The sequence below is a fragment of the Odocoileus virginianus genome, chromosome 8 (assembly GCF_023699985.2).
Source record: "Odocoileus virginianus isolate 20LAN1187 ecotype Illinois chromosome 8, Ovbor_1.2, whole genome shotgun sequence".
Classification (NCBI taxonomy): Eukaryota; Metazoa; Chordata; class Mammalia; order Artiodactyla; family Cervidae; genus Odocoileus; species Odocoileus virginianus.
The window spans coordinates 2,079,128-2,104,534 of NC_069681.1; the positions used below are offsets into that span (position 1 = coordinate 2,079,128).

Sequence of the window (25,407 nt, forward strand, 5' to 3'; positions counted from 1 at the left end):
CTGAGGATGATTGGAAGAGTACTGCCTTCTCTACTGGGTGACACATTGTAATGCACTAAGTCTCTTTTCTACGCCTGGGCAAACACTGCTCTCCTTCTCTGATTTTGGCCACCCCTTGCTGCTGAGCCAGTCTCAGCTCCCAGCCAGGGTTGGAACACTGGCCATGGCAGTGAGAGCCCAGGATCCTGATGACTGCCACCAGGGACTCCTGTCATTCTTCTTTTAGAGATTGATTCAGCTTCTGACGTTTTGTCCTTTTAATACTGCAAAGTACCTCTAGAAATGCCTTAATGTGAAGTTTTCCCTTTTATTTGCATCACTTCCTTTGAGACTCCATTCTCCCATCACGATCACTTTCTTTACTGATGTTGGTAAGTTCACCATCATGCGGTCCCTCTGGCTGCGTGGCTGGAGTCTCTCAAAGGGCAGTAGCATCAGCATCCCCATGGCCAGTATTTTTATGTTCAGTTGGAGTTTCACTTCAGCATTATGACTTTCCATTTTTTCCTGCACTTTCATCTTTGCTATATATTCTCCTTTTTGATTAGTCATTTGCAAAATGTTACATAGTTTTACCATTGGGAGACAAGGAAACAATATACTGCATGCTTTGCTGTCAACACACTGAATAGAAAATAGGCAGTGGTCAGTCACTAACAGATTTTGAAAAAAGTGTCATGATTGGTCAAGATCATAATGTATGTTTGTTATTTACAAGGTGACTTATAGACTAACAAGTTGGCAGTGAAGTTTGTACTTTATACGTGCATTCACAGTTAATATATTGTGGCAACTGAAATTCAAACCTCGTTCTTAGAAGACTGGTGTTACTGTTTATAATTGTCAGGACATGGAAGCAACCTAGATGCCCATCAGCAGACGAATGGATAAGGAAGCTGTGGTACATATACACAATGGAATATTACTCAGCCATTAAAAAGAATACATTTGAACCAGTTCTAATGAGATGGATGAAACTGGAGCCCATTATACAGAGTGAAGTAAGCCAGAAAGATAAAGACCAATACAGTATACTAACGCATATATATGGAATTTAAAAAGATGGTAACAATAACACAATATGCAAAACAGAAAAAGAGACACAGATGTACAGAACAGACTTTGGGACTCTGTGGGAGAAGGCGAGGGTGGGATGTTCTGAGAGAACAGCATTGAAACAAGTATACTATCAAGGGTGAAACAGATCAGCAGCCCAGGTTGGATGCATGAGACAGGTGCTCAGGGCTGGTGCACTGGGAAGACCCAGAGGGATGGGGTAGAGAGGGAGGTGGGAGGGGGAATCGGGATGGGGAACGCATGTAAATCCATGGCTGATTCATGTCAGTGTATGGCAAAAACCACTACAATATTGTAAAGTAATTAGCCTCCAACTAATAAAAATAAATGAAGAAAAAAAAAAGAAGACTGGTGTTACTTAACTGAGCTGTGGTCAGAAAAATTTGTTTACGTAGTAACTGTGCAAAGTGAAGATTTGCTATGAAAGTATGTAGTTCAGTAATGTTAAGTATGTCCACACTGTTGTACAGTAGATCTCCATAAATTTTTCATCTTGCAAAACTGAAACTCTTCACCCACTGAGCAATGTGTATGTTTTACATTATTATAAAATCATGTCTTTGTTGCTGTCCAGTCGCTTGGTCATGTCCGACTCTTTGCGGCCTCATGAACTGCAGCACACCAGGCTTCCCTGTCTTTAATATCTCCCAGCACTTGCTCACACTCATGTTCATTGAATCGATGATGCCATCCAACCATTTCATCCTCTGTCACACGCTTTTTCTCCTGCCTTCAACCTTTCCTAGCATGAGGATCTTTTCCAATGAGTCGGCTCTTTGGATCAGGTGGCCAAAGTATTGGAGATTCAGTTTCAGCATCAGTCTTTCCAATGCATATTCAGGGTTGATTTCCTTTAGGATGGACTGGTTTGATCTCCTTGTTGTCCAAGGGACTCTCAAGAGTCTTCTCTAGCACCACATGAAGAAACATCTAAAGGTTTAACTGGCTGTTTAATAGGCAGGAAAGCTATGACAAACCTAGAAAGTGTGTCAAAAGGTAAAGATATCTCTTTGTCAACAAAGATCTGAATAGCCAAGGCTATGGTCTTTCCAGTAGTCATGTATGGATGTGAGAGCTGGACCATAAAGATGGCAGAGCACTGAAGAGTTGATGCTTTCAAACTGTGGTGTTGGAGAAGACTCCTGAGAGTCCCTTGGACAACAAGGAGAGCAAACCAGTCAAACCTAAAGGAGATCAGCCCCGAATATTCATTGCAAGGACTGATCCTGAAGCTGAAGCTCCAACACTTTGGCCAACTGATGTGAAGAGGCAACTCATAGGAAAAGACCCTGATGCTGGGAAAGCTTGAAGGCAGAAGGAGAAGAGAAGCACAGGGTGAGACGGGTGGATGGCATCACCAATCTAATGGACATGAACTTGGGCAAACTTCAAGAGATGATGAGGAACAGGGAAGCCTGGCATGCTGCAGCAATCCATGGGGTTGTGAAGAGTCTGACACAAATTGGTGACTAAACAACAACAACAAACTTTTTTGAAATGGGAAACAAATGTGTTTCTGAATTAAGAGAGGGAAAATTAGGCAAAAAAAGAAAGAAAGAAAGAAAAACTGCATTAAGATAAAAACATATACCATATTATCACATATGTATTTATGATAAATGTGTGTAAATATTTGTGTATACAGGTAAATAAAAATAAAGGTACCATCAAACAGAAATAAAAGTTCAATTAGCAAACTTTGAAAGGAAAAGATAGCAGAAGAGGTAGGGGTAAGCTAATTTTCTCATCTTTCATAACAGAGTCAGTTGATACTGTTGAGTACTAATAAACTGAGAAAACAGGACATAAGTATAATATTCAGTATTACACAAGTAAGAACCAAAGGAACTTGAAATAAAAACAGCTAAATGTAGTTATGTCTGCTAAATAGTACTAGGAGTAAAGATTGGGAGATTTTTGCTTTGTGTTTTATAATCTTCTATAAATTGGATTTTTTATTACCATATTTATTTTATTTTTATAACTTGAAAAATGGTAAATTTAGTACATATTCTCTGGGTGTTTACAATCAAGTTTCACACTACATAAGAATTAAAGTACTATATAGGGCAGTAATCATTCTACAACATAATTATCTGTTTTGAAATATGCATATAATATAATCATTTTTCCTTAAGAAGTGAAGTTTAGTAGTAGCATTAATGAGGAGAGAGGAGGCCTGCACTAAAACTTCTGTGATCATTATGCAGACGGTAATGTCTAATACCGTAAAATACTAAGATGAATGAAGGTAAGTAACAGGACAGCAGTAAGAACATTAACCTAAAATTTGAAACCAATTTAAATATTCTCTGGTCAGCTCTACTACATAATGAAAAACCATGTCAGTTTCCTCCTTAAGTGAATCAAGTCACTTTAGCATTACTATTAGGCAGGCATAATAGAAAAATGGATCTTGATCTAAAAGGTTTTCTAAAACATGCTTGATGTTGAGTAATTTTAGAAGTCATTCATTTCCTTTAAAACTAGACACATCTAAATTATGGCTTTAAAAATAATTGTGGGCAGATTTCTGACTTCCAGAGAATGTGTGAATATGCATAAATATGGCAGGGGGAGAGTGATTGAATTGCCAGAATTTATAAGTAAAAATAAGATAATCTTTTATAGATGTTAAATACCTTGGAGAGCATGATAGTGTGATAGCTGTGTTTGCTGTCCTGCTGCTGTTCTGAGAAGAGTGTGTTGGTATATTTGGATAAAGCTAAAGGAAAGCGTGGACTTTTTATTTGCACATAATGTAAAGCTGTGGTTGGTAACAGGCATTCTTCTCTCTAAGTTTTGGCATTGAAAGAAGACATATTAATGTGAGAAATTAGATTTTGTTTTTCAGGAGGAGCAGAATATTCAATTACACTTTCTCAATACAAATTTTCAGAATGGATCATGTAAAGAGACAGAAAGAATAAAATAAACTAGCAAGCCACATGTAAGAAAATATCTGTTGTTCAGTCTTACACATGGCATTTAAGGCAAGTAGACTGTTTGCTTGATCCCAGCTATTTCCAAATCCATATGAAAATTCCTCCTGCAGCTATTTCCAGGACTTTTACAAAAGCATTGACTCCTCAGAGTTTAAGAGAGAGAGAGAGACAAAGAGAGGGTAAGATAGATTAGCCATTTATTTAACATTAGCATAATTTCTTCATGAAAATGTACAGAGGAGGTTCCATGAATCAGTGTATACAAAATCTCTGTATTTTCAATTTATGTGCTTTATTTTGCAACCACATACTCAAATCTACTAATCACCTATTATGAGTACAATTTCTTTTTACTTCTCAACTTAGTCCTCAAGATATAGTCCATATTAACAAAAGTAAAGCTGTGAAAAGAGTTGAGTAATCAAACAGATAACTTTCAAAATGTTTAACATTTAAGATGACTGGCAATTCACATTAGTGATTGGGCAATTCTCCTTGTTATTCTGTGTAACAAAAGCAAAATGTTGATTTTATCTTTATGCTTTTTTTCTTAACCAATTCTGTAATAAATTCCCAATTCAGCTCTTCCTAAAAATTAAACTGAATTCCTTTCTCTCTGAGAGTATGAAGAGCCTCTTTCCAATCTTCAGTAAACTTTGAATAATGCATGGGCCAAGGCATAGTCGGTAAACCCACATATAGAAGAAAAGAAACTCTAGAATATAGTTCAAAAGCTGAATGAGAAAAGCAAAGAAATATAATAGTCTGGATACCTGAATAGGTAATGGCAGGTAGGGAATGTATAAAAGGGATTCTTAGGATTGTTAGGAAAGTTACACTTGGTAAATATTTAAAATTCCCTCTTGTTATCTCTGAATCTTCAGAAGAGCTTTGTCTATCATGGCAAACTGCCCATCTACACTGAGAGAAATTGTGAGACAGGTCAAATCCTTACAAATAATGTGCACTGGCTCTGCTTATGAAAACCTGCTCTGGAGAAGAGTCCCAGGCTTCACATTGTAAACACACGCTTCTTGTCACTGTCCTTCCATTTGTCCTCTCAATCATTTCATATGTGAGTTTTGCAGAAAAGGTTTAGGGCCAGCAAGACTCACTGTGCTGTTTGTCTTTTATATAAAAATCCAAAAACTGTACCATAATCCCAACTTAATGATGACATTTTTTATACCCTTGGATGCACACTAGCATTAGAGAATGTAAAATAAACTAATCTTTATTGAATGTTTATAGTGTAATATTTTTCATCTCATTTGATCTTTATACTGCAGATCAGAAAGATTGAAAAACTGCAAACAATAAAGATGACAAGTCAAACCCCATGGGTTTTGTGTGGATATCTCAATTTTGCCTGGTAAGGATACTGTTCCACCTCACCTTGATTGGTGCAAGCATCCCAGTCTCCTTTTAGGAATTCCACAGCAATTCCTCATGCTTTGAATGCACCTGCCCACCTCATTCTCTCACTTGTGTGACTTCTCCTCTGCCCCATTGCATCCTCTCAACAAACCTAGGCATTTCACTCAGGTGTGATCAACCAGTGCCCACCCTAAACTTTATTTGCTTGAATTAGTGAAGACCAGCTAAACTATTTCAGTAGGAGAGAAAAAGTGGATGTGAGAGATGTCAGGCAGAAAGAGAGGAAAGGTCCCAGCTGACTTGATCTAGCACACCATTCTCATGGCCACGCAACAAGCACATTGCACAGGATTGTGAAGTTGGACTGGCCTCACACAGAAAGTTCAACGCTCTGCTGTAGCCGTATTGAATATCTTATTAAATTTTAAACAAGGCATCTTGTTTTTTCATTATGCAAATTATATAACCAACCCAAACTCTGGGTCCAGCTTCTGAGATCTAATTCTTTTTATTCTGTTATTTAAAAAGACATGCCTTTTTCTGCTTAAGCTAGTTTGAGTTGAGAAATTGTGACTTGCAATGGAAACACTTGTGACAAGCATATCTTCAAACCTGCACTTTCTATCAGTCTTCAGGTTGTGAAAACACCAACTCTTGATCATATGGAAGGATAAGTTATTCATTTATGAATGATTTATGCCACAGTTTTAACACTAAATGCTGTTTTCCTGCCATCTGTCATGCTTTCAGCCAACTTCACAACATCAGTTAGATCATCCATGGAATGAAAACTAATGTTAACAACTCCGAAAAATATGTATGTTGCATTTAAATAAAATGTAAATACTTAAAATAAAATATAAATTAAAAAAAAGAATATATGATACCTATATAGCAGGCAGCAAATGCATGCCAGGGAAAATTATAATATATACATACTTTAGAGTGATTTTCAGTTTATAAAATGTTTATATATACAACATATTGCTATAAGCAGCACTAAAACCTGTTTAGAAAGTTCAGTTCAGTCGCTCACTTGTGTCCAACTCTTTGCGACACCATGAACTGCAGCATGCCAGGCCTCCCTGTCCATCACAAACTCCCGGAGTTTACTCAAACTCATGTCCATTGAGTCAGTGATGTCATCCAGCCATCTCATCCTCTGTCATCCCCTTCTCCTCCCGCCTTCAATTTTTTCCCAGCATCAGGGTCTTTTTCAATAAGTCAGTTCTTCACATCAGGTGGCCAAAGTATTGGAGTTTCAGCCTCAGCATCTGTCTTTCCAATGAACACCCAGGACTGATCTCCTTTAGGATGGACTGGTTGGATCTCCTTGCAGTCCAAGAGACTCTCAAGAGTCTTCTCCAACACCACAGTTCAAAAGCATCAGATCTTTGGCACTCAGCTTTCTTTAAAAAGTTAGGCTAAACTAAATGTAGTACTTAATTTCAAAAAGCATTTGAACAATTTATTAAGGACAGAGGAACACGTGGTTACTAAAAGTATCAATAAATAGATTAAGACTGAACACTAAGGTTTAACAAAGGTTTGGTGGAGGGCTAACATGTGTTTTCATAGCCTTGTGGTTTTATCTGTCAAAAATACACAAATTAGGGGAAAAAACCTTGGCTAGTGTGTCCTGGGTGTCCGTCCCCCTGAAGACTTTAACAGGCCTCATGCGCCCGGCTGTCTGTTCGGCCTCCTCTTGAATGCTCATTTCTTCCTTGGCCAGACTAATTTGTCCTTGGTCAGCATCACTTTTCAGGAAACGGGTGAAGAGCAGCTCTTTCTTGTCATGGTGTAAATGGAGAGAGGATGTTTTATTTTGTTTACAACAGTTCACTGCCTCTTGGTAGTAAGAAATGAAAATTAGGTTTAGGGAATCACATAACTGAGAGAGGTGAAAATAGAGTTAGAACAATGGCAGGACCTTAAAATGAATTCAGGATTTAGTAACCACCTGAAGGACGACAGCAGATGGTAAGTTTAGAGGTGTACAAATATAATGGGAAGAGGTCAGATGGATTTCGATAGCAGTCGCAGGAGAACTGCGTGATTGTTTTGAGGAATAAGGGAGAGAAGAGAAACCATATGGTGAGATAGTAATTAGGCTCCAGCATTTGCCTTTAAGAAAAGAAAAATCTTGGAAACTTATTTATGAAGATGTAACCTGAGGTCAAGGAAAGGATTTATTGGAAAATAGGAGAAAGAGAGATGACATTAGGGTCTATATTGCAGACTCTTGAAGAGATTTTACAGTAAAATTGAAACTAGGAAGATGAAAAAAGAAAAAATAGTCATTTAAACAACACAGAACTATGAATCAGGCTTCCTAATGATAGAGTAGAATAGTACTGAGAAATTGAAGAGAGATCCCAAAGAAATTATTTATAAAACTAACCCAAACCATTTTGACAGTGAAGATAAACTTAGTGAATTCTCTGCTGATTAAAATGCAGATCTCTTCTTCATGTCCAGGAGGAAAAGCAAGGACAATGCAGAGAGAAGTCTCCGCGAGTGTGGTGACCAACTAAACATATTAAGAGTTTGCTAAACTCCTTGCTAAAATCATTCCATTCTCCATGTTAGGCCAAGTTTTCTTTTAAGTTAACAAAAGGTATATATTTCATGACTTCAGGGAGCTAGTCCGAATGCTTTTCGGCTGCTTATTCTCAAGTCAAGGCAACCTGCAGGCCACGTTGGTTTATGGCAGTTTCTGCTTGAGAGGTTTCCCCTCTTATTCTCGAGAGGGATCAGAGAGTTGTGGTAGCTGGAGGAGCTGGATTTTAAACCCGAGGAGAAAGTAGGCAATCGATAACCTTTCAGAGAGCTCTGTGGCCGTAGTCTGTAGGGAGCATTGGTGGGAGGTGGGTCAGCCTTGCCGGAGAACAGGGCCTGAGGCAGGGCAGTGGTGTGGAGAGAACGGATTTGAGGTGTGTTGAGGACTGGCAGGATTTCGAGGCTGAATGCAAAAGAGTGCAAGTTTCTGCTTAGGTAACTGGGCCGGCCATGTTGCTGTCTGCTGAGGTGACTGAGTCAGAGGCAGATAGAAAGATGTTGATCTCACTTTTGTGTGTGTTGGATTTAGAGGTCTGTGGGATGATATTTTTTTTTTCTCCTCTCCAGTTCTGACTGCCACCCTTCTGATGAATATTTTTCTTGACAAAGATTAATGTACTCTTGATGTCAAAGTTATCATTCCTTTAACCTAGGAGAAAACCCAACAGCTTTTATTAGTTTGATTCTCAGAGGGGCAAACATTCCTGCTTTTCATACTTTGGGCTGGTGCTCACTGTTCACCCTGTACCACCTTGACGTGGGTATAAGTTGTCAAAGGCAAGAAGTGACAAAAATAACTTTTAGGATTTCTGCCTGGAATGATGAAGAACTATGGTGGTGCTGGCAAGCATACGCAATTGAGATGGAGGTTGTGAGAGGTTCAGTTTTGTTGAATGTTTAAATTGGGAAAATACTAGAATTGTGATGTCGTAAAATGTTAGCCTGGATGGGACTTTCAAAGAGAAGGAAAAATAACACTGAACATCTGATGTGTACCCAGCACTTTGCTAGAACCCTTTTGTATGTGTGCGTGTGTGCTAAGTCGCTTCAGTAATGTCTGACCCTTTGCGACCCTATGGACTGTAGACCTCCAGGCTCCTCTGTCCATGAGAGACTACAGGCAGGAATATTGGAATGGATTGCCATGCCTTCCTCCAGGGAATCTTCCTGACCTAGGGATCGAATCATCATCTCTTATGTTTCCTGCATTGGCAAGCTGGACTTACCACTAACACCACCGGGGAAGCCCAGAACCCTTTCGTATATGTTACTTCAATTAATCTTGAAAATATGCTTGTAAATTATTTCTCCCATTTTGTAAGTAGAAATAGAGATTTCACTTTTTTTAACCTCATGCCAAAAGTATGAAAGCTGGTTCTTAGGTGGCAAAAAAGTTCTCTTTTTATGTATAAAGCACTGATAAATAAATACAATAGATACCATATCCAAATTATTAAAAATTTACAAGGGGGCAATTCAAAGAAACGTCTGCAAAGACTCTTTAAGGGTGTGATAGTATAAAAAACAAAACTGAGAAAAGCTGATTTAGATCCCATGTCATTTAATAACTTTTTTACTCTATTTTTCCAAATCCTTTTTTGTTTCACATGAAACCTTGTGTTGAAGAATTATATGTACAATAAGTAAAAGCAGTGTTAAATATCCCTTGGAAGAGGGCCCAGAATCATTCCATTTCCTTTTCCCTCCCTGTCTGTAGTGGCCTTGGAAGGACTGATATGAAAAATTAGAGCTCTGAGCATCTAAGCTGGAATATATAAAGAAAAATTTAACTTCTTAATTTTGCAGATAAGAAAACTGAAGTGTTCTCATATCATAGAATCATGAACTCCTCTAGTCACTTAGTTACTTGAAAGCTGTGTAAAAAGTGGAACTGAACCAGATTTTCTACCTTAAGGCATACCACAGGGTGAGACATTATTCCCAGCAAAGGTCAGGGAAAGACTGTTTAGAGAGACATCAAGAAGAATAAGCAAGTAGAGATGTTTGAGAGGATACTCATCACAAGAAAATATAAAAGTTAAAAAAATTCTTTTTTAACTATATAATGTGACATGTGTTATGTAGAATTATTGTGGAATGATTTCAAAATATGTACAAGGTATTCCCTGGCAGTCAGTGGTTAGGACTCTATACTCTCACTGCCAAGGGCCCAGGCTCAATCCTTGGTTGGAGAACTATGATCCCACAAGCCGAGTGGCACAGCCAAGAAAAAAAAACTATATATATATATATATATATATATATATATACACATATGTACATCTGTACAGTTCAGTTGCTCAGCCATTTCCAGCTCTTTGTGACCCCATGGACTGCAGCATGGCAGGCCTCCCTGTCCATCACCAACTCCCAGAGTTTACTCAAACTCTTGTCCATCGAGTCAGTGATGCCATCCAACCATCTCATCCTCTGTCATCCCCTTCTCCTCCTGCCTTCAATCTTTCCCAGCATCAGGATCTTTTCTAATGAGTCAGTTATTTGCATCAGGCAGACAAGGTATTGGAGCTTCAGCTTCAGCATCAGTCCTTCCAATGAATATTCAGGGTTGATTTCCTTTAGGGTTGACTGGTTTGATCTCCTTGTAGTCTAAGGGACTCTCGAGAGCTTTCTGCAACACCACAGTTCAAAAACATGATTTCTTCAGCACTCAGCTTTCTTTATGGTCCAGCTCTCACATCCAAACGCAACTACTGGAAAAACCATAGCTTTGACTATACTGACCTTTGTCGGCAACGTAACGCCACTGCTTTTCAATTTGCTGTCTAGGTTGGTCATAGCTTTCCTCCAAAGAGTGAGCATCTTTTAATTTCACGGCTGCAGTCACCATCTGCAGTGATTTTAGAGCTCCCAAAAATAAAGTCAGCCACTGTTTCCACTGTTTCCCCACCTATTTGCCATGAAGTGATGGGACCAGATGCCATGGTCTTCATTATTTGAATGTTGAGTTTTGATCAGTTTTTTCACTCTCCTCTTTCACCTTCATCAAGAGGCTTTTCAGTTCCTCTTCGCTCTCTGCCATAAGGGTGGTGTCATCTCCATATCTGAGGTTATTGATATTTCTCCAGGCAATCTTGATTCCAACTTGTATTTCATCTAGTCTGACATTTCACATAATGTACTCTGCAAAGAAGTTAAATAAGCAGGGTGACAATACACAGCCTTGACCTACTACCTTCCCAATTTGGAACCGATCCATTGTTCCATGTCTGGTTCTAACTGTTGCTTCTTGACCTGCATACAGGTTTCTCAAGAGGTAGGTCAGATGGTCCAGTATTCCCATCTCTTTCAGAATTTTCCACAGTTTCTTGTGATCCACACAGTCAAAGGCTTTGATGTAGTCAGTGAAGCAGAAGTAGCTGTTTTTCTGGAACTTTCTTGCTTTTTCTATGTCCACTGGATGTTGGCAATTTGATCTCTGGTTCCTCGGCCTTTTCTAAATCCAGCTTGAACATCTGGAAGTTCTCAGTTTGCATACTGTGGAAGCCTAGCTTGGAGAATTCTGAGCATTACCTTTCTAGCATGTGAGATGAAAGGAATTGTGCCACAGTTTGAACATTTTTGGGCCTTGCCTTTCTTTGATGTTGGAATGAAAACTGACCTTTTCCAGTCCTGTGACCACTGCTGAGTTTTCCTAATTTGCTATCATATTGACTGCAGCACTTTCACAGCATCATCTTTTAGGATTTGAAATGGCTCAGCTGGAATTCCATCATCTACACTAGCTTTGTTTGTAGTGATGCTTTGTAAGTTCAACTTGACTCCACACTCCAGGATATCTGGCTCTAGGTGAGTGATCACACCATGGTGGTTATCTGAGTCACTAAGATCTTTTTTGTACAGTTCTTCTGTGTATTCTTGCCACCTCTTCTTAGTATCTCCTGCTTCTGTTAGGCCCATACCATTTCTGTCCTGTATTATGCCCATCTTTGCATGAAATGTTTCCTTTGTATATCTAATTTTCTTCAAGAGATCTCTAGTCTTTCCCATTCTATTGTTTTTCTCTATTTCTTTGCATCCATCACTTACGAAGGCTTTCTTATCTCTCCTTGCTATTCTTTGGAGCTCTGCATTCAGATGGATATATCTTTCCCTTTCTCCTTTGCCTTTTGCTTCTCTTCTTTTCTCAGCTATTTGTAAGGCCTCCCCAGACAACCATTTTGCCTTTTTCCATTTCTTTTTTCTGGGGATGGATTTGATCATCGCCTCTTGCACAATGTTATGAACCTCTGTCCATATTTCTTCAGGCACACTGTCTATCAGATCTAATCCCTTGAACCTATTTGTCACTTCCACTCTAATCATAAGGGATTTGATTTAGGTCATGCCTGAATGGTCTAGTGGTTTTCCCTACTTTCTTCAATTTAAGTCTGAATTTTGCAATTAGGAGTTCATGGTCTGAGCCACAGTCAGCCCTAGTTCTTGTTTTTGCTGACTGTATAGAGCTTCTTTATCTTTGACTGCAAAGAAGATAATCAATCTGATTTCGGTATTGACCATCTGGTCATGTCCATGTTTAGGGTCTTCTCTTGTGTTATTGGAAGAGGTTGTTTGCTATAACCATTGCATTCTCTTGGCAAAACTCTGTTAGCCTTTGCCCTGCTTCATTTTGTACTCTGAGGCCAAACTTGCCTGTTACTCCAGGTATCTCTTGACTTCCTAGGGAATTCCAGTTCCCTATGATGAAAAGGACATCTTTTTTGGTGTTAGTTCGAAAAGGTTTTGTAGGTCATCACAGAACCATTCAACTTTGGCTTCTTCAGCATTACTGGTTGGGGCATAGACTGGGATTACTGCGATTTGAATGGTTTGCATTGGAAATGAACAGAGATCATTCTGTCATTTTTGAAGTTGAACCCAAGAACTGCATTTCAGGCTCTTTTGTTGACTACAATGGCTATTCCATTTCTTCTAAGGGATTCTTGTCCACAGAAGTAGATACAACGGTCATCTGAACTAAATTCACCCATTCTGGCCTATTTTATTTCACTGAATCCTAAGATGTCGATGTTCACTCTTGCCATCCTGTTTGACCACTTCCAATTTGCCTTGATTCATGGACCTAACATTCCAGGTTCCTATGCAATATTGCTCTTTATAGCATCACACTTTACTTCCATCACTAGACACATCTACAACTGGGTGTCCTTTTTGCTTTGGCTCCATCTCTTCATTCTTTCTGGAGTTATTTCTCCACTGATCTCTAATAGCATATTGGACACCTGTCAACCTGAGGAGTTCATCTTTCAGTGTCCTATCTCTTTGCCTTTTCATACTGTTCATGGGGTTCTCAAGGCAAGAATACTGAAGTGGTTTGCCATTCTCTTCTCCAGTGGACCACATTCTGTCAGACCTCTCCACCAGGACCTGTCTGTCTTGGTTGGCTCTACATGGCATGGCTCTTAGTTTCACTGAGTTAGACAAAGGTGTGATCCAAGTGATCAGGTTGGTTAGTTTTCTGTAATTTTGATTTCCATTCTGTCTGCCCTCTGGTAGATAAGGTCATATGTACCTATATGTTTTATATTTTTACAAATATAAAACCATTTTATTGTATACCTAAGAGTAATTGTTACATGTCAACTAAAAAAAAAAAAAAAAAAAAGAACAATACTGTTATCAATGGCAGATAACGGAGAGGTGATCAAGGATTGAGACCTGACATAAAACTATCTGATCACATGCGACTGCATTAGAGCCTGATTTCATTGGAAATTGTAAATATTTCAGACATGTAGGCAAAAAACCTAAGGATGCTAACATTGCTAAGCATTGCAACTAATTATACAATACACTTTCATGACAAGACAGAGACATCAATAGGTTAGTCACAGCAAATTAACAAAATCATTTTTAGTCTAGTGTATTAGGATGGGCTCAGCTAAAAAATTAGAACCAATGCAAATAATGCATACAAAAGAATGTCTTTAGAAGAGACCTCAGTAAAGAAAGGCTTTATTATATTTACATTAGATTTTATAGTATGCCCAGCATACAATAATTCATCTAATGATTTCTAAATTTATTTTTGCCATTTATTTCAAATATTGGGAATGTGATCTGGTAGTGACATGTAACACTTTCAACTGAATCTTGAAAGTGTTAGTCCCTCAGTTGTGTCCAACTCTTTGTGACCTTGTGGACTGTGGCCAGACTACTCTGTCCATGGAATTCTCCAGACAAGAATACTGGAGTGGGTTGCCATTCCTTTCGCCAAGGCGTCTTCCCAACCCAGGGATTGAACACGGGTGTCCTGCATTGCAGGCAAAGTCTTTACTGTCTGAGCCACCAGGGAAACTCCAACTGAAACTTGGCTAAGTGTTAATATTAGTTAATGTAAGTTAGTTAATATTTAAGGAATGCTCCTGTTTCCTTTTAAACAGCTCTATCATCTACAAACATGGGCAGATTATTTTTCTAATAACAACATCACAGGAAACTATTAAGCATGACATTAAACTCTGCTATACTAATTACATTCCCTATGAAAAATTTCTATTTGAACTTACAGCATAAGACCCTGGAGAAAACTTAGCAGGAAAACAAATTACTTAAATGTGTTTTAAGAAGAATAGCATACCATATAATAATTTTGCTTTTCATACCTTAAATCAACTGTTCTCCACAATGATTATGATAGCACGATCTTCTTGACCTTGCTAAACAGATTATTTTTTTAAATGTTAAAGCCTCTGTGATTGTATAATATAGCAAAGGGAAGAGCTTGGTTCTATCATGAACATTTGTCCAAACTTAATATTTGCTTCTTACTAGAATATTGCTCTCATTGAGGAAAAAGAAATAACTGCATAAAACTAATTGTGATACACCAAGGGGGGAAAGAATTTATCAGGAGTCAGAAAATATTTTTCTATAAAGGGCCTGATAGCAAACATTTTAGATTTTTCAGGCCAGTGTATCTGTCCCAAGTATGCTACAGTTACAAAGCAAAAGCTGCTATAGACAATACATAAAATAGGCATAGCTCTATTTCAACTACATGTTTTTTTTTTACTAAAAATAAGCAGCATATAAAAATTACAGTGAGGTGCCTCTTGACACACACTAAATTTAAAAAGTCAGGGAAAAAATTTTTTTTGGCAAGGATGTGTGGAAATTGGAACCATCTCTGTTGATGGGAATGGATGATGGTGCAGTCACTTTGGAAAGGTCTTACAGTTCCTTTAAACTGTTAGCATATGAGCCAGCAACACCCGTCCTGTGCTTGTATACGAGAGAGAGACACTTAAAGCCATACAAAAAGTCGTGCATGAATATTTTAGTTAGTTAAGTTGCACAGTCATGTCCGACTCTGTGACCCTGTGGACGGTAGCCCACCAGGCTCCTCTGTCCGTGGGATTCTCCAGGCAAGAATACTGGAGTGGGTTGCCATTTCCTTCTCCAGGGGATCTTCCCAGCCCAGGGATCGAACCCAGGTCTCCTGCATTGCAGGCAGACGCTGTAACCTCTGAGCCATCAGGGAAGCCCACATGAATATTTATAGTAGCATTATTCATAGTAGTGAAAAGAAAGAAAAAATCCAAATTACCATTAATTGATGAATGGATAAACAAAATGTTATGTGCTATATCCATACAACAGAATATTGTGTTGGCCAAAACCTTCCCTTGGGTTTTTAAGTAAAAAGATATTTTTCACTTTCACCAAAAACTTTATTGAACAATATACTCATTGTTTTGTTCCACTACCTTCTGCCATTTTTCAGGCAACTTCATAATTCCATCTTTCCCAAACTTTTTTCCCACAACTTTTTATCTTTTTGAGCAAAGAATTCTTCCAGGTGCCTTTTATAGTCTTCCAGGGAATTGAAATTTTTTCCATTAAAAGAATTTTGTGAAGACTGAAATAAATGGAAATCTGAAGTTCCATTGTCTGGTGAATATGGCAGATGAATCAGAAATTCCCATGCAAGCTGTCACAGTTTTTGGCTGGTCATCAAAGAAACATGTGGGCTTGTGTTATCCTGATGGAAGATTATGAGTTTTCAGTCAACGAGATAGTTTTCATTGATTGCTACTTTCAGCTGGTCTAATTGGGAGCAATACTTGTTAGAATTAATTGTCTGGTTTTCTCAATGGAGCTCATAAGAGAGGACTCCCTTATAATCCCACCACATATACAACAATCACCTTTGGATGAAGACCAGCCTTTGGTATGGTTGGTGGTGGTTTATTTCACTTTGCCCCATGATCCCCTTTCACATTATTGTACAGTATCCACTTTTCATTGCTTGTCACTATTTGTTATAAAAATGGAATGTTTTCATTCTGTTTCAATAGAGAATCATATGAGGAATTGTGATCAAGAAGGTGTTTTTTGCTTAACTTATGTGGAACCCAAATATCAAAGTGATTATTAATAACATAATCAAGGTGGTGCAAATGATTTTCAACACTTGATTTGGATATCTTGAGTATGTTGGTTATCTCCTGTGTGGTATAGCATTGATTGATCTCAATTAATGTCTCAATTTGATTGTTATCAATTTCAACTGGTCTACCCAACTGTGGAGCATCATCCAGTGAGAAATCTCCAGCATGAAACTGCAAACTACTTTTGACATGTTGGATCAGTAATAGCACTTTCTCCATACACTGCACAATTCTTTTTGTGTGTTTCAGCTATGTTTCTATCTTTCTTGAAATAATGAAATACAATACACTGACAATGTTGACTGCTTTCCTCCCTTTTCACTGTTAAAATGACTATACAAAAATTCACCAATTTTAACGTTTGGTTTTTTTAAATGCACACTGAGAAGACAGCTGTCACAATACAATGTAAAAAATTGTTTATAATGAAGTTAAGGACAACTAAGTGCTCCTACAGCCATTTTATGGAAAAAAACGAATGAACATTTTGGCCAAGCCATTGTTACTTAGTCCTTCAGGCATTCTTGGCAAGGTTTGGGGGAAACTAGCAGTAAAAGTCAGGAATGCTGCTACACATCCTACATTGTATAGGATGGTCTCTCCCGTAACATCCAGTTTCAGAAGTTAATAGTGCTGAGGTTGAGAAACCCTGTATAGACCAATGCATGACATATCCGTGATAATTCAGTGAATGTGATTTGACTTTTCTAACCTAACATTCTATTGTAAAACAGCAGTGATTTTAACCAAGACAGACAAACATGTGGAAAGCGTGGTAGAAGCCATGCCTCATATCCAGTCCCGGAGGCATCACTGCTTTATCTTGCCATCAAGGATTTGAAATGAAAGTGCAAAGTCATTGCTAATGGCCAGACAATTATTTGAATACCCTGTCATTAAGCACAAAATGCTACAGAACTTATGGATAGTGAGGCATTCCTCCCGTGGAGTCAGGTGTTAAATGGTGAAAATGGGAATATTAAACATAACTGGCTTTGACTAGTGAGTGTCGTTAGTGTTGGCTGCTCAGTCCTATCTGTGATCCCATGGATCCCGCCAGGCTCCTCTGCCCATGGGATTCTCCAGGCAAGAATACTGCGGTGGGTTGCCATTTCCTAATAGTTCGTGTTTTAATACACTGACCACTTGGAAAGTATTCCTGGTAAAGAGTTAAATTTGTAATTTAACTGAAAGAGGAAAATGTAGTGATTTTCCTTGTTTGCTCTGTACTAATTTAAGGAAGAGAATGCATGTGAGAGAATAGAAAAAAGTGGGAAGGCAGATAGAGAAGGATATATGTTTGATTACTCAGAATTAAAAAAAATTAAAGTCATACTAAAAGGAAATTAATTACTTCACTTTTCCTTACATGAACTTAAGGAAAAATGAAATAATTACTTTAATTATTTTAATTAATAATTACTTTAATTAAAATGAACTTACTTCCTTACATGTTAGCTCAATGCCAACAAACTAAAATTTTCTGAAGAAACTGAAAGAGTTAAGGGAGCTATATCTAAAGTTCTTTTATTTCTGTTAGTTTAAGTATTTTGTTAAAGATTTGATATTAAAAACACATATTTTCACACCAAAAAACCCCCTTAATATGAAACATTTCCAATAAATAGAAAATTACCAAAAAATGGACACAAATATACCCACTTACTGAGAGTAAATGTGTGTTACCATTCTGCTAGATTTACTGCAGATCTTTCTTTTTAAGCTGTAATTCTCATAATATTTTAATTCTGTTCTGAAATTGGTCTACAAATATCTCTACATTAACACCAAAGTCTGTGATTCAACAAATAAGAGGAATGTACTGATTGCCTTGCCAGAAAAATAAGCCTTATACATTTACATCTATTTATGATATTTATGGAATCAGTTTCCCAAGGCTCATGAAACTAAAGTGTGCACATGTCATATACACACACACCACTATATTAAAATCAAGCGGATTTATAGTATCAAAGTAAATACTATGTAAAATTTATAGCCAGATACACAAAATATGAATTTGACTCATGAATACACTGTGGATCATGGGTACCATACCTCACAAGTATGAGTTCCAGTTAAGAAGAGGGAAATAAGTGCTTGGGTGGATTTTAAGTGAGCACTAGTCACCACCACCATCACAAGAAATTAATTACAGTATGCAAAGAGTTAAAATACATGTGGATATTAAATTGACTGTACAATAAAACTTTAAAATATGCAAAAAGACATTAGAATGTATGGTTTACCATGCACTAGCTGCCACAGATTTTCAGTAGATGGTGCAAAGGACAATCAGGTTTTTATACCACTGTCAGGATGCATTTAACAGGAGGCTTCCTGTGTGCTGTTTTGGATCTGTCAGGAAACCTTTGGCCCTTATTAATTCCTGAATATTCAGGAATTAAGAGGAGAGGCACGCCTTTCCTGGGGCTGAAGAATCCAGGCACTTCCTTTGTTAGTTTTTCATTATGGTGATAAGTACCCTCTTCTCTCTTTAATAGGGTTCGCCTTGTGTTTTATAAGTCTGGAATTCTAATCTGTATCTTTGCTGAGAATAACCACCTTGTAAGACAGTATATATGCCCACGCCATGTTGATTAAAACACCTTTGCTCCATCAGAGCTTGGGTCCCCGTGTCTGTCTGTCTTTCTTCTCTTCTCTTTCTCTTTCTGTCTCTATTTCTGGCTGATTCCCTGGAACATGAAAGCCGGCTGTGTAACCCAGGGAATGTTAGCCTCTTTCCTTCTTTCACTTTCTCATCATCGACTTCAGACTACCAGGTTCTGGTCCATTAAAGGACCAACATACCACCATCAGGGAAATGGTCTTGGTGTGTCTCCTATGTATCAAGGAATTGCAGAGCGCAGAATTCAATATGCTGGACAAGGTTTGTTTATTCCAGGATCTTTTCCTTTTAATAGATAAAAACATTCCAGAAACTTTAGCAATAACACTTCAGCTTAGTTCCTTCCTTATTCTTCCTTTCTTCTTTGGAACTAGATGACATCATTGTGTTTATTTCCCTCATGTTTTTGCAGTGTTATCACACACACACACATTGCATTTATATATATTATGCTATATATTAATATATATAGACACTTAATTTCTCTATTTTTGAGATTTATCCATATGTAGGCCTAGTTATTTGTTTTAAACGTAGTGTAGAAGTCTACTGCATAGCAAGCCTCTCTGTATTTTATTTTCTCCCTGACTGCAGGATATTTGAATGCTTTACCCTTTTTAGCTTTTACAAATGTTCAGGAAATATATTTGCACAACATCTTTGAGCTTCTCCAGGGAGACATGAGATATGGAATTGCTGGGTCATAAGTACATGCACCTTTACCATTTCGAAGTTGCTGCCTAAACTGGCTTTACCAGTTTTGCACTCTTATCATCTATGCAGAAATCCCTACACATTGGTGAAAACTTGGTGACATGGAATTTTGTCATTTTGCCAGTCTGATGAGGGTAAAATGGTATCTCATAGAATTGTCATTAAAAAAAATATTGAATGGGAATGATTCACCCCTTCCCTCAACTTTTCACAACTTGCTTACACAATCCTTAAGAGTGAACCCTCATAAGGATTGCATTACTAATTGTTTGGATGTTTAGACTGAACAGAAATGATAAATCAAAGAAACACATTCCTAGATTCCAGTCTTCTCCAGGTCTGCTTTTTGCTTCATTCAACTTTGTTCCAGTCCTCGGCATGGAGGCTAGCACAAGGTAGTGCTTCCAAAATTGCTGACTTGGGGGGTTTACTTCTTGTTGGGGCATCAGAATGAGGGGCAGTGCATGCTGTGTGGTGTTTAAGTAATAAATATATATAAAATGTACTTTAAAAATGTGAAATTTATTAATAGATAAAGATATTATCATAGGTGCATTATAGTTGCAAAGAACTTGCATGAGAAAAATGTAAAGGTGCTCTATATAAAGCTTGAAAATCAATTATAATAATAGTTCCCACTTATTTATATTTAGTACCTTCTCTATGCCCAGGACCTGAGGTGGGCCTTGGTGTTTTTGGAAGCTGGTCTGACATTCACAGATAGACCTCATTGTTCTTCTCATGAACATAACCAGTCTTACAGAATAAGGTTGGTGGGAAGTCACTACTAAACTTTCCGAGACTATCAGTGACTGTCCTCCTTTGTCACTTATGGCTTTAGGCTCATTCTTTAGCCCCCCATCCAACCAGATAAGATTTACTAAGTTACCCAATCATCAAACAGTCCCCAATCCCTGACAGCACTGAAATTCAGAGTAACCCTTCTCATTCTGCCTTCTGAAGAGTCTTCCAAAATCACCTAACCAAAGTCCAAATCCTTTCAGGCCTTTCTAGCACCTCTTACTGAGCAACCCCATCCCAAAGTGCATGTTCTCATTCTTTATGTGTAATAAACTCCACTGGTTCAACTACATGCATTCCTCCTTCCTGGTAGTCTTTGCTGGGAGGGGCTTTCACAGACATTTCTAAGAACTGTATATATGCTATCTCATTTAAGCCTGATAATTCTGATTGTTAGGTATGGTTATTACCCCCTTCTGCATTTGAAAAAGCAAAAGAAAGAAATTTTAACATCACCTTCAACATCACATAGCTAGTAAATAACAGGAGTAAAATGTGCATATGGGTCCAATGATTACCAATAGATAGGAACTACATACTTGCAGTTCTCCTGAACTTTCTGTTCTCCTGGACTTTCTCCTAAAGATTAGGTACTTTCTGAGTATAGAGACCAGCACAGAAGCTTTCTACAAATAAACAAACATAATAACAAATACAAATAAAACAAATAAACAATCCTCCCTCCCCTGCCCAACTGTAGTGTGAAGATTTTACTTGAACTAAGACCTAAGGCCCATTTTCTCAACCTCTATGCTAGCCCACATCCCATCCAGCTAGGACATCACAGAGCAACCTGTGCTAACCAGAAGGTTCCCACTAGCTATCTATTTTACACAAGGTAGTGTATATATGTCAGTCCTAATCTCCCAATTTGTTCCATACTTCCTTTCCCCACAGTGTCCATGTGTATGTTCTCTCCCTTTAAGTCTCTATTCCTGTTTTGGGAATAGGTTCAATTGTACCATTTCTCTGGATGAAGCACAAGCTGGAATCAAGATTGCTGGGAGAAATATCAATAACCTCAGATATTCAGATGATGGGCTTCCCTGGTATCTCAGACAGTAAAGCATCTGCCTCCAGTGCGGGAGACCCAGGTTTGATCCCTGGGTTGGGAAGATCCCCTGGAGAAGGAAATGGCAACCCACTCCAGTATTCCTGCTTGGAAAATTCCATCGATGGAGGAGCCTGGTAGGTGACAGTCCATGGGATTGCAAAGAGTCGGACATGACTGGGCAATTTCACTAAATTTCACTCATGCAGATGACACCACCCTTACAGCAGAAAGTGAAGAACTAAAGAACTTCTTGATGAAAGTGAAAGAGGAGAGTGAAAAAGTTGGCTTAAATCTCAACATTCAGAAAACTAAGATCTATGGCATCCGGTCCATCACTTCATGGCAAATAGATGGGGAAACAGTGGTAACTGGGGTTGACTTTATTTTTGGGGGCTCCAAAATCCATGCAGATGGTGACTGCAGTCATGAAATTAAAAGACGCATACTCCTTGGGGGGAAAGTTATGACCAACCTGGACAGCATACTAAAAAACAGAGACATTATTTTGCCAACAAAGGTTCGTCTAGTCAAGGCTATGGTTTTTCCAGTAGTCATGTATGGATGTGAGAGTTGGACTATAAAGAAAGCTGAGCCCCGAAGAATTGATGCTTTTGAACTGTGGTGCTGGAGAAGACTCTTGAGAGTCCCTTGGACTGCAAGGAGATCCAACAAGTCCATCCTAAAGGAGAGCAGTCCTGAGTGTTCATTGGAAGGACCAATGTTGAAGCCGAAACTCCGACACTTTGGCCACCTGATGCAAAGAGCTGACTCATTGGAAAAGACCCCGATGCTTTGAAAAAGGCAGGAGGAGAAAGGGACGACAGAGGATGAGATGGTTGGATGGCATCACCAACTCAACGGGACATGAGTTTGGGTAAACTCTGGGAGGTGGTGATGGACAGGGGTGATGGACTGCGTGCTGCAGTCCATGGGGTTGCAAAGAGTTGGACATGACTGAGTGGCTGTGAACTGAACTGTACCATTTTTCTAGATTCCATTTGTATGCATTAATATACAATATTTGTTTTTTTCTTCCTGACTTACATCACTCTGACAGACTCTAAATCCATCCACATCCCTACGAATAACCCAATTTCATTCCTTTTGAAGGCTGAGTAATATCCCATTGTACATATGTACTACATTTTCTTTATCCATTCATCAGTAGATGGACATCTACGTTGTTCCGATGTTCTGACTATGACTCCTCTAGGCCCTGCCTCTGCCTGGAACGTCTTTTTGCTGAAAGTCACGCCACTCTTTTCTGTCCTAAAAAAGTCTTTGCATCCTTCCTTTCTTCTTTCCAAATCCTCTCCTTCAGATTTAATACTTTTTAAAAAAAATTCTCAAGAACTTTTAAATTAACTGTTATAACATTTATGTTATTTCATCTGTGTAAGGATTTGTGAAGCACATTATTAGACCGTGAGTTTCTCCAGGAAGCGCTGTCTGGTTTTTGGTGGCTGCCTCTGCCACCCTTGAGCGGGTTCCCAGTTCTCAGCAGGCGCTCAGACGGCCTGTGCAGAAAAGGTCCTCTAGGGCGTCCTGGAGGCTATGGTCCTCTCCTGCTTAGCGGCCCTTCAAGTACAGATCCCAGAGGAGCTACTTTACCCAGTGGCCGTCACACCGGGGCCTCCCGAGACGTGCGGAAACGGGGATCAGATGATTTCGCTTCCAAGCTCTGCTCAAGTGGCGGCGCTGGGCCGGCGCCCGCCCCATCCCCGGGTCCCGCCCCATCCCCGGTCATCCGGAAGCCATTCTCCAAATTCCAAACACACCCAGAGTAGTCACTTTCCGGTACTCATCCCAACACTGCCAAGGCCGGCCGCACCCACTGCCCTTCAACTTGGGCCGCCTGGGCCTCGGGAGGCTCGAGCGGCGCAGAGACCGGCGGAACCGCCAATCACGCTTCTTCTTGCCCGGAAGGGGCGGTGCCTAGGGCGCGTCACTCCGAGTGCGGCCTCGGATTGGCTGCGCCCGGGCTCGGCGGCGGCCCTGGATTGGCTGGGCCCGGGTGCTCGGCGGCGGCGGGACTTTTCGGATGTGTTGGCGGCGGTCAGGAGGCAGCAGTTGGACTGAGCCGGGCCGGCGCAGTCGGCGACGGGGTTGCGGACGCGCGCGCCGCGGACGCCGGGCTCCCTCCCGCGGCTTAGCAGAGCTGCGGCCTTCTCCTACTTCGCCTGCCCAGAGCCACGGAAGCATGGACCGGCACAGGCCGCGGCTGCGTACCCCGGCGCAGCGCTCGGTCGCCGGGGCCGCCTACCCCGCCTCCTCCCCGGGCCGCAGCCGCCGGGACAGCGAGGCGCCGCGCAGGAAGGGCCTGCAGCGCCCTCCGCCGCCCCGCGGCCGCGCGGCGCCTGCGGAGAAGCGCCCCAAGTTTGTAAGTTGGGCCTTGGTCCGGGCGGGCTGCGGCCCGGTGTTGGGTTCCTCGGTTTTCCTCAGCTCGGGTCTGGCCGACAGTGTGGGCGGGTTCCCTGGACCGAGCCGTGAGCTACGCTTTGTTCTAGATCGTCAGAGCTGCCTTCTTCTCACGGGTTATGACGGCAGCGCCCAGTTCTGTTTGGATCCTTTGACAAATACCTGATCACTCCCCCAACTTCCTAAGGCTGTCGTGAGAAGCAGCTTCAAACGTTTCAGTCCTGATGTCTCTCGTGCACTTTGCATTTTTAAGTTAAACTTCTCCTTTTTCCCTTAGCCTCTGAGGGTATGAGATATATCGAAGTGATCTTTAGGTGATAGGATTGCTTTTTCAGCTTCATGTTTTAATTCCCAAGAAGTGTTTTTTTTTTTTTTCCCAAGAAGTTTTTTTTTTTTTTTTGACACTGAAATACGTATTATTAATAAAGAACATTGAGATAAGCATACCAATTTAAATACAAAATTGTTTTTAAACTTGACAGTCATTACACTAAAACAGATCTGACAATCTTATTCACAGTTATTGTAGTTTACAGAACATTTAATTAATATGTCCTCTATTTGTCTGAAGAAGAAGTTATTAAAAGTAGATTATAACTTTACAAATTGAAACGGCTCGTTTTAAAACTTGGCGGGTCATGCAGTCACCGCTAAAGAATGTTTTGGTTAGTTTGGAAAGAATTCTGAGTATTAGAAACCTGCTATTCCGGTTGCTTCTCTTACTCACTTTAACGGTCAAAGAAGTGTCCTGATTAGCGCCTTGTAAATCTTTGTATTGACACTAACTAGTGAAAGAACAGAGAAGATTGTTTTGTTGTCTGTGTGTAAATAAATCACAAGCAAATTACATAGAGGGTTGGTACATTTGGAGTGAGACAGAATTGAAAATTTAATACCCTCCATTTTACTTAGAAATACGGAAAAACATTTTAGTCATAGGCGAAATTTTAGAGTACAGCTTGTTCCTTCTGTGAACAAATGAAAGTTGTTAGAAGTGTGAGTCAAGATACACAAATTAAGGGATGAAGGCTTGTGGAGGAGTGAGTAGCTACATCTAACAGTCAAAAATGACACATGAATAAAACAGAGCAGAGCCTGAGATGTATCAGAATACTGAAAATGAAGGACAGTATGGATTAATAATGCAAAGTTAAGTATCAAGATGGCCATAGGAATGGTGAAATTTTACAAAGGGGATCAACTGTGCTGTTGACTGTTATCTTAACATGGCTGAGGAATAAATAAGACAGAGTTGGCAGTGAAAGATTTACCCCACATGTGAAGAATCCAGTGGGCAATGACTTTTTTTCTTTTACTCTCTGGGTTAATGTCGTCATTCCAGTTTGTCTCTGACTCCTGTGCTCCAGAATGTATGAGATGTAATTTTCTGTGACTCCTTCCAGCAAGGAGGTCATGAAAGAA

General features: G+C 39.5%; 1 protein-coding gene across 4 annotated transcripts in view; it reads left to right on the forward strand.

The window, feature by feature from the left end:
* The first annotated feature begins 23,677 nt into the window (after positions 1-23,677).
* Positions 23,678-25,407, forward strand: part of DIAPH3 (diaphanous related formin 3) — a 549,655-nt gene continuing 547,925 nt past the window's right edge. For 2 of the 4 annotated variants that reach the window (XM_070471157.1, XM_070471160.1), the window contains exon 1: positions 23,679-23,947. In XM_070471157.1, coding sequence (XP_070327258.1) covers positions 23,768-23,947 — 180 coding nt within the window. In that variant the 5' untranslated portion in view covers positions 23,679-23,767. Of the gene's footprint in view, positions 23,948-25,407 lie in introns of all 4 variants that reach the window. The other 2 variants (XM_070471159.1, XM_070471158.1) reach the window with 2 other exon arrangements.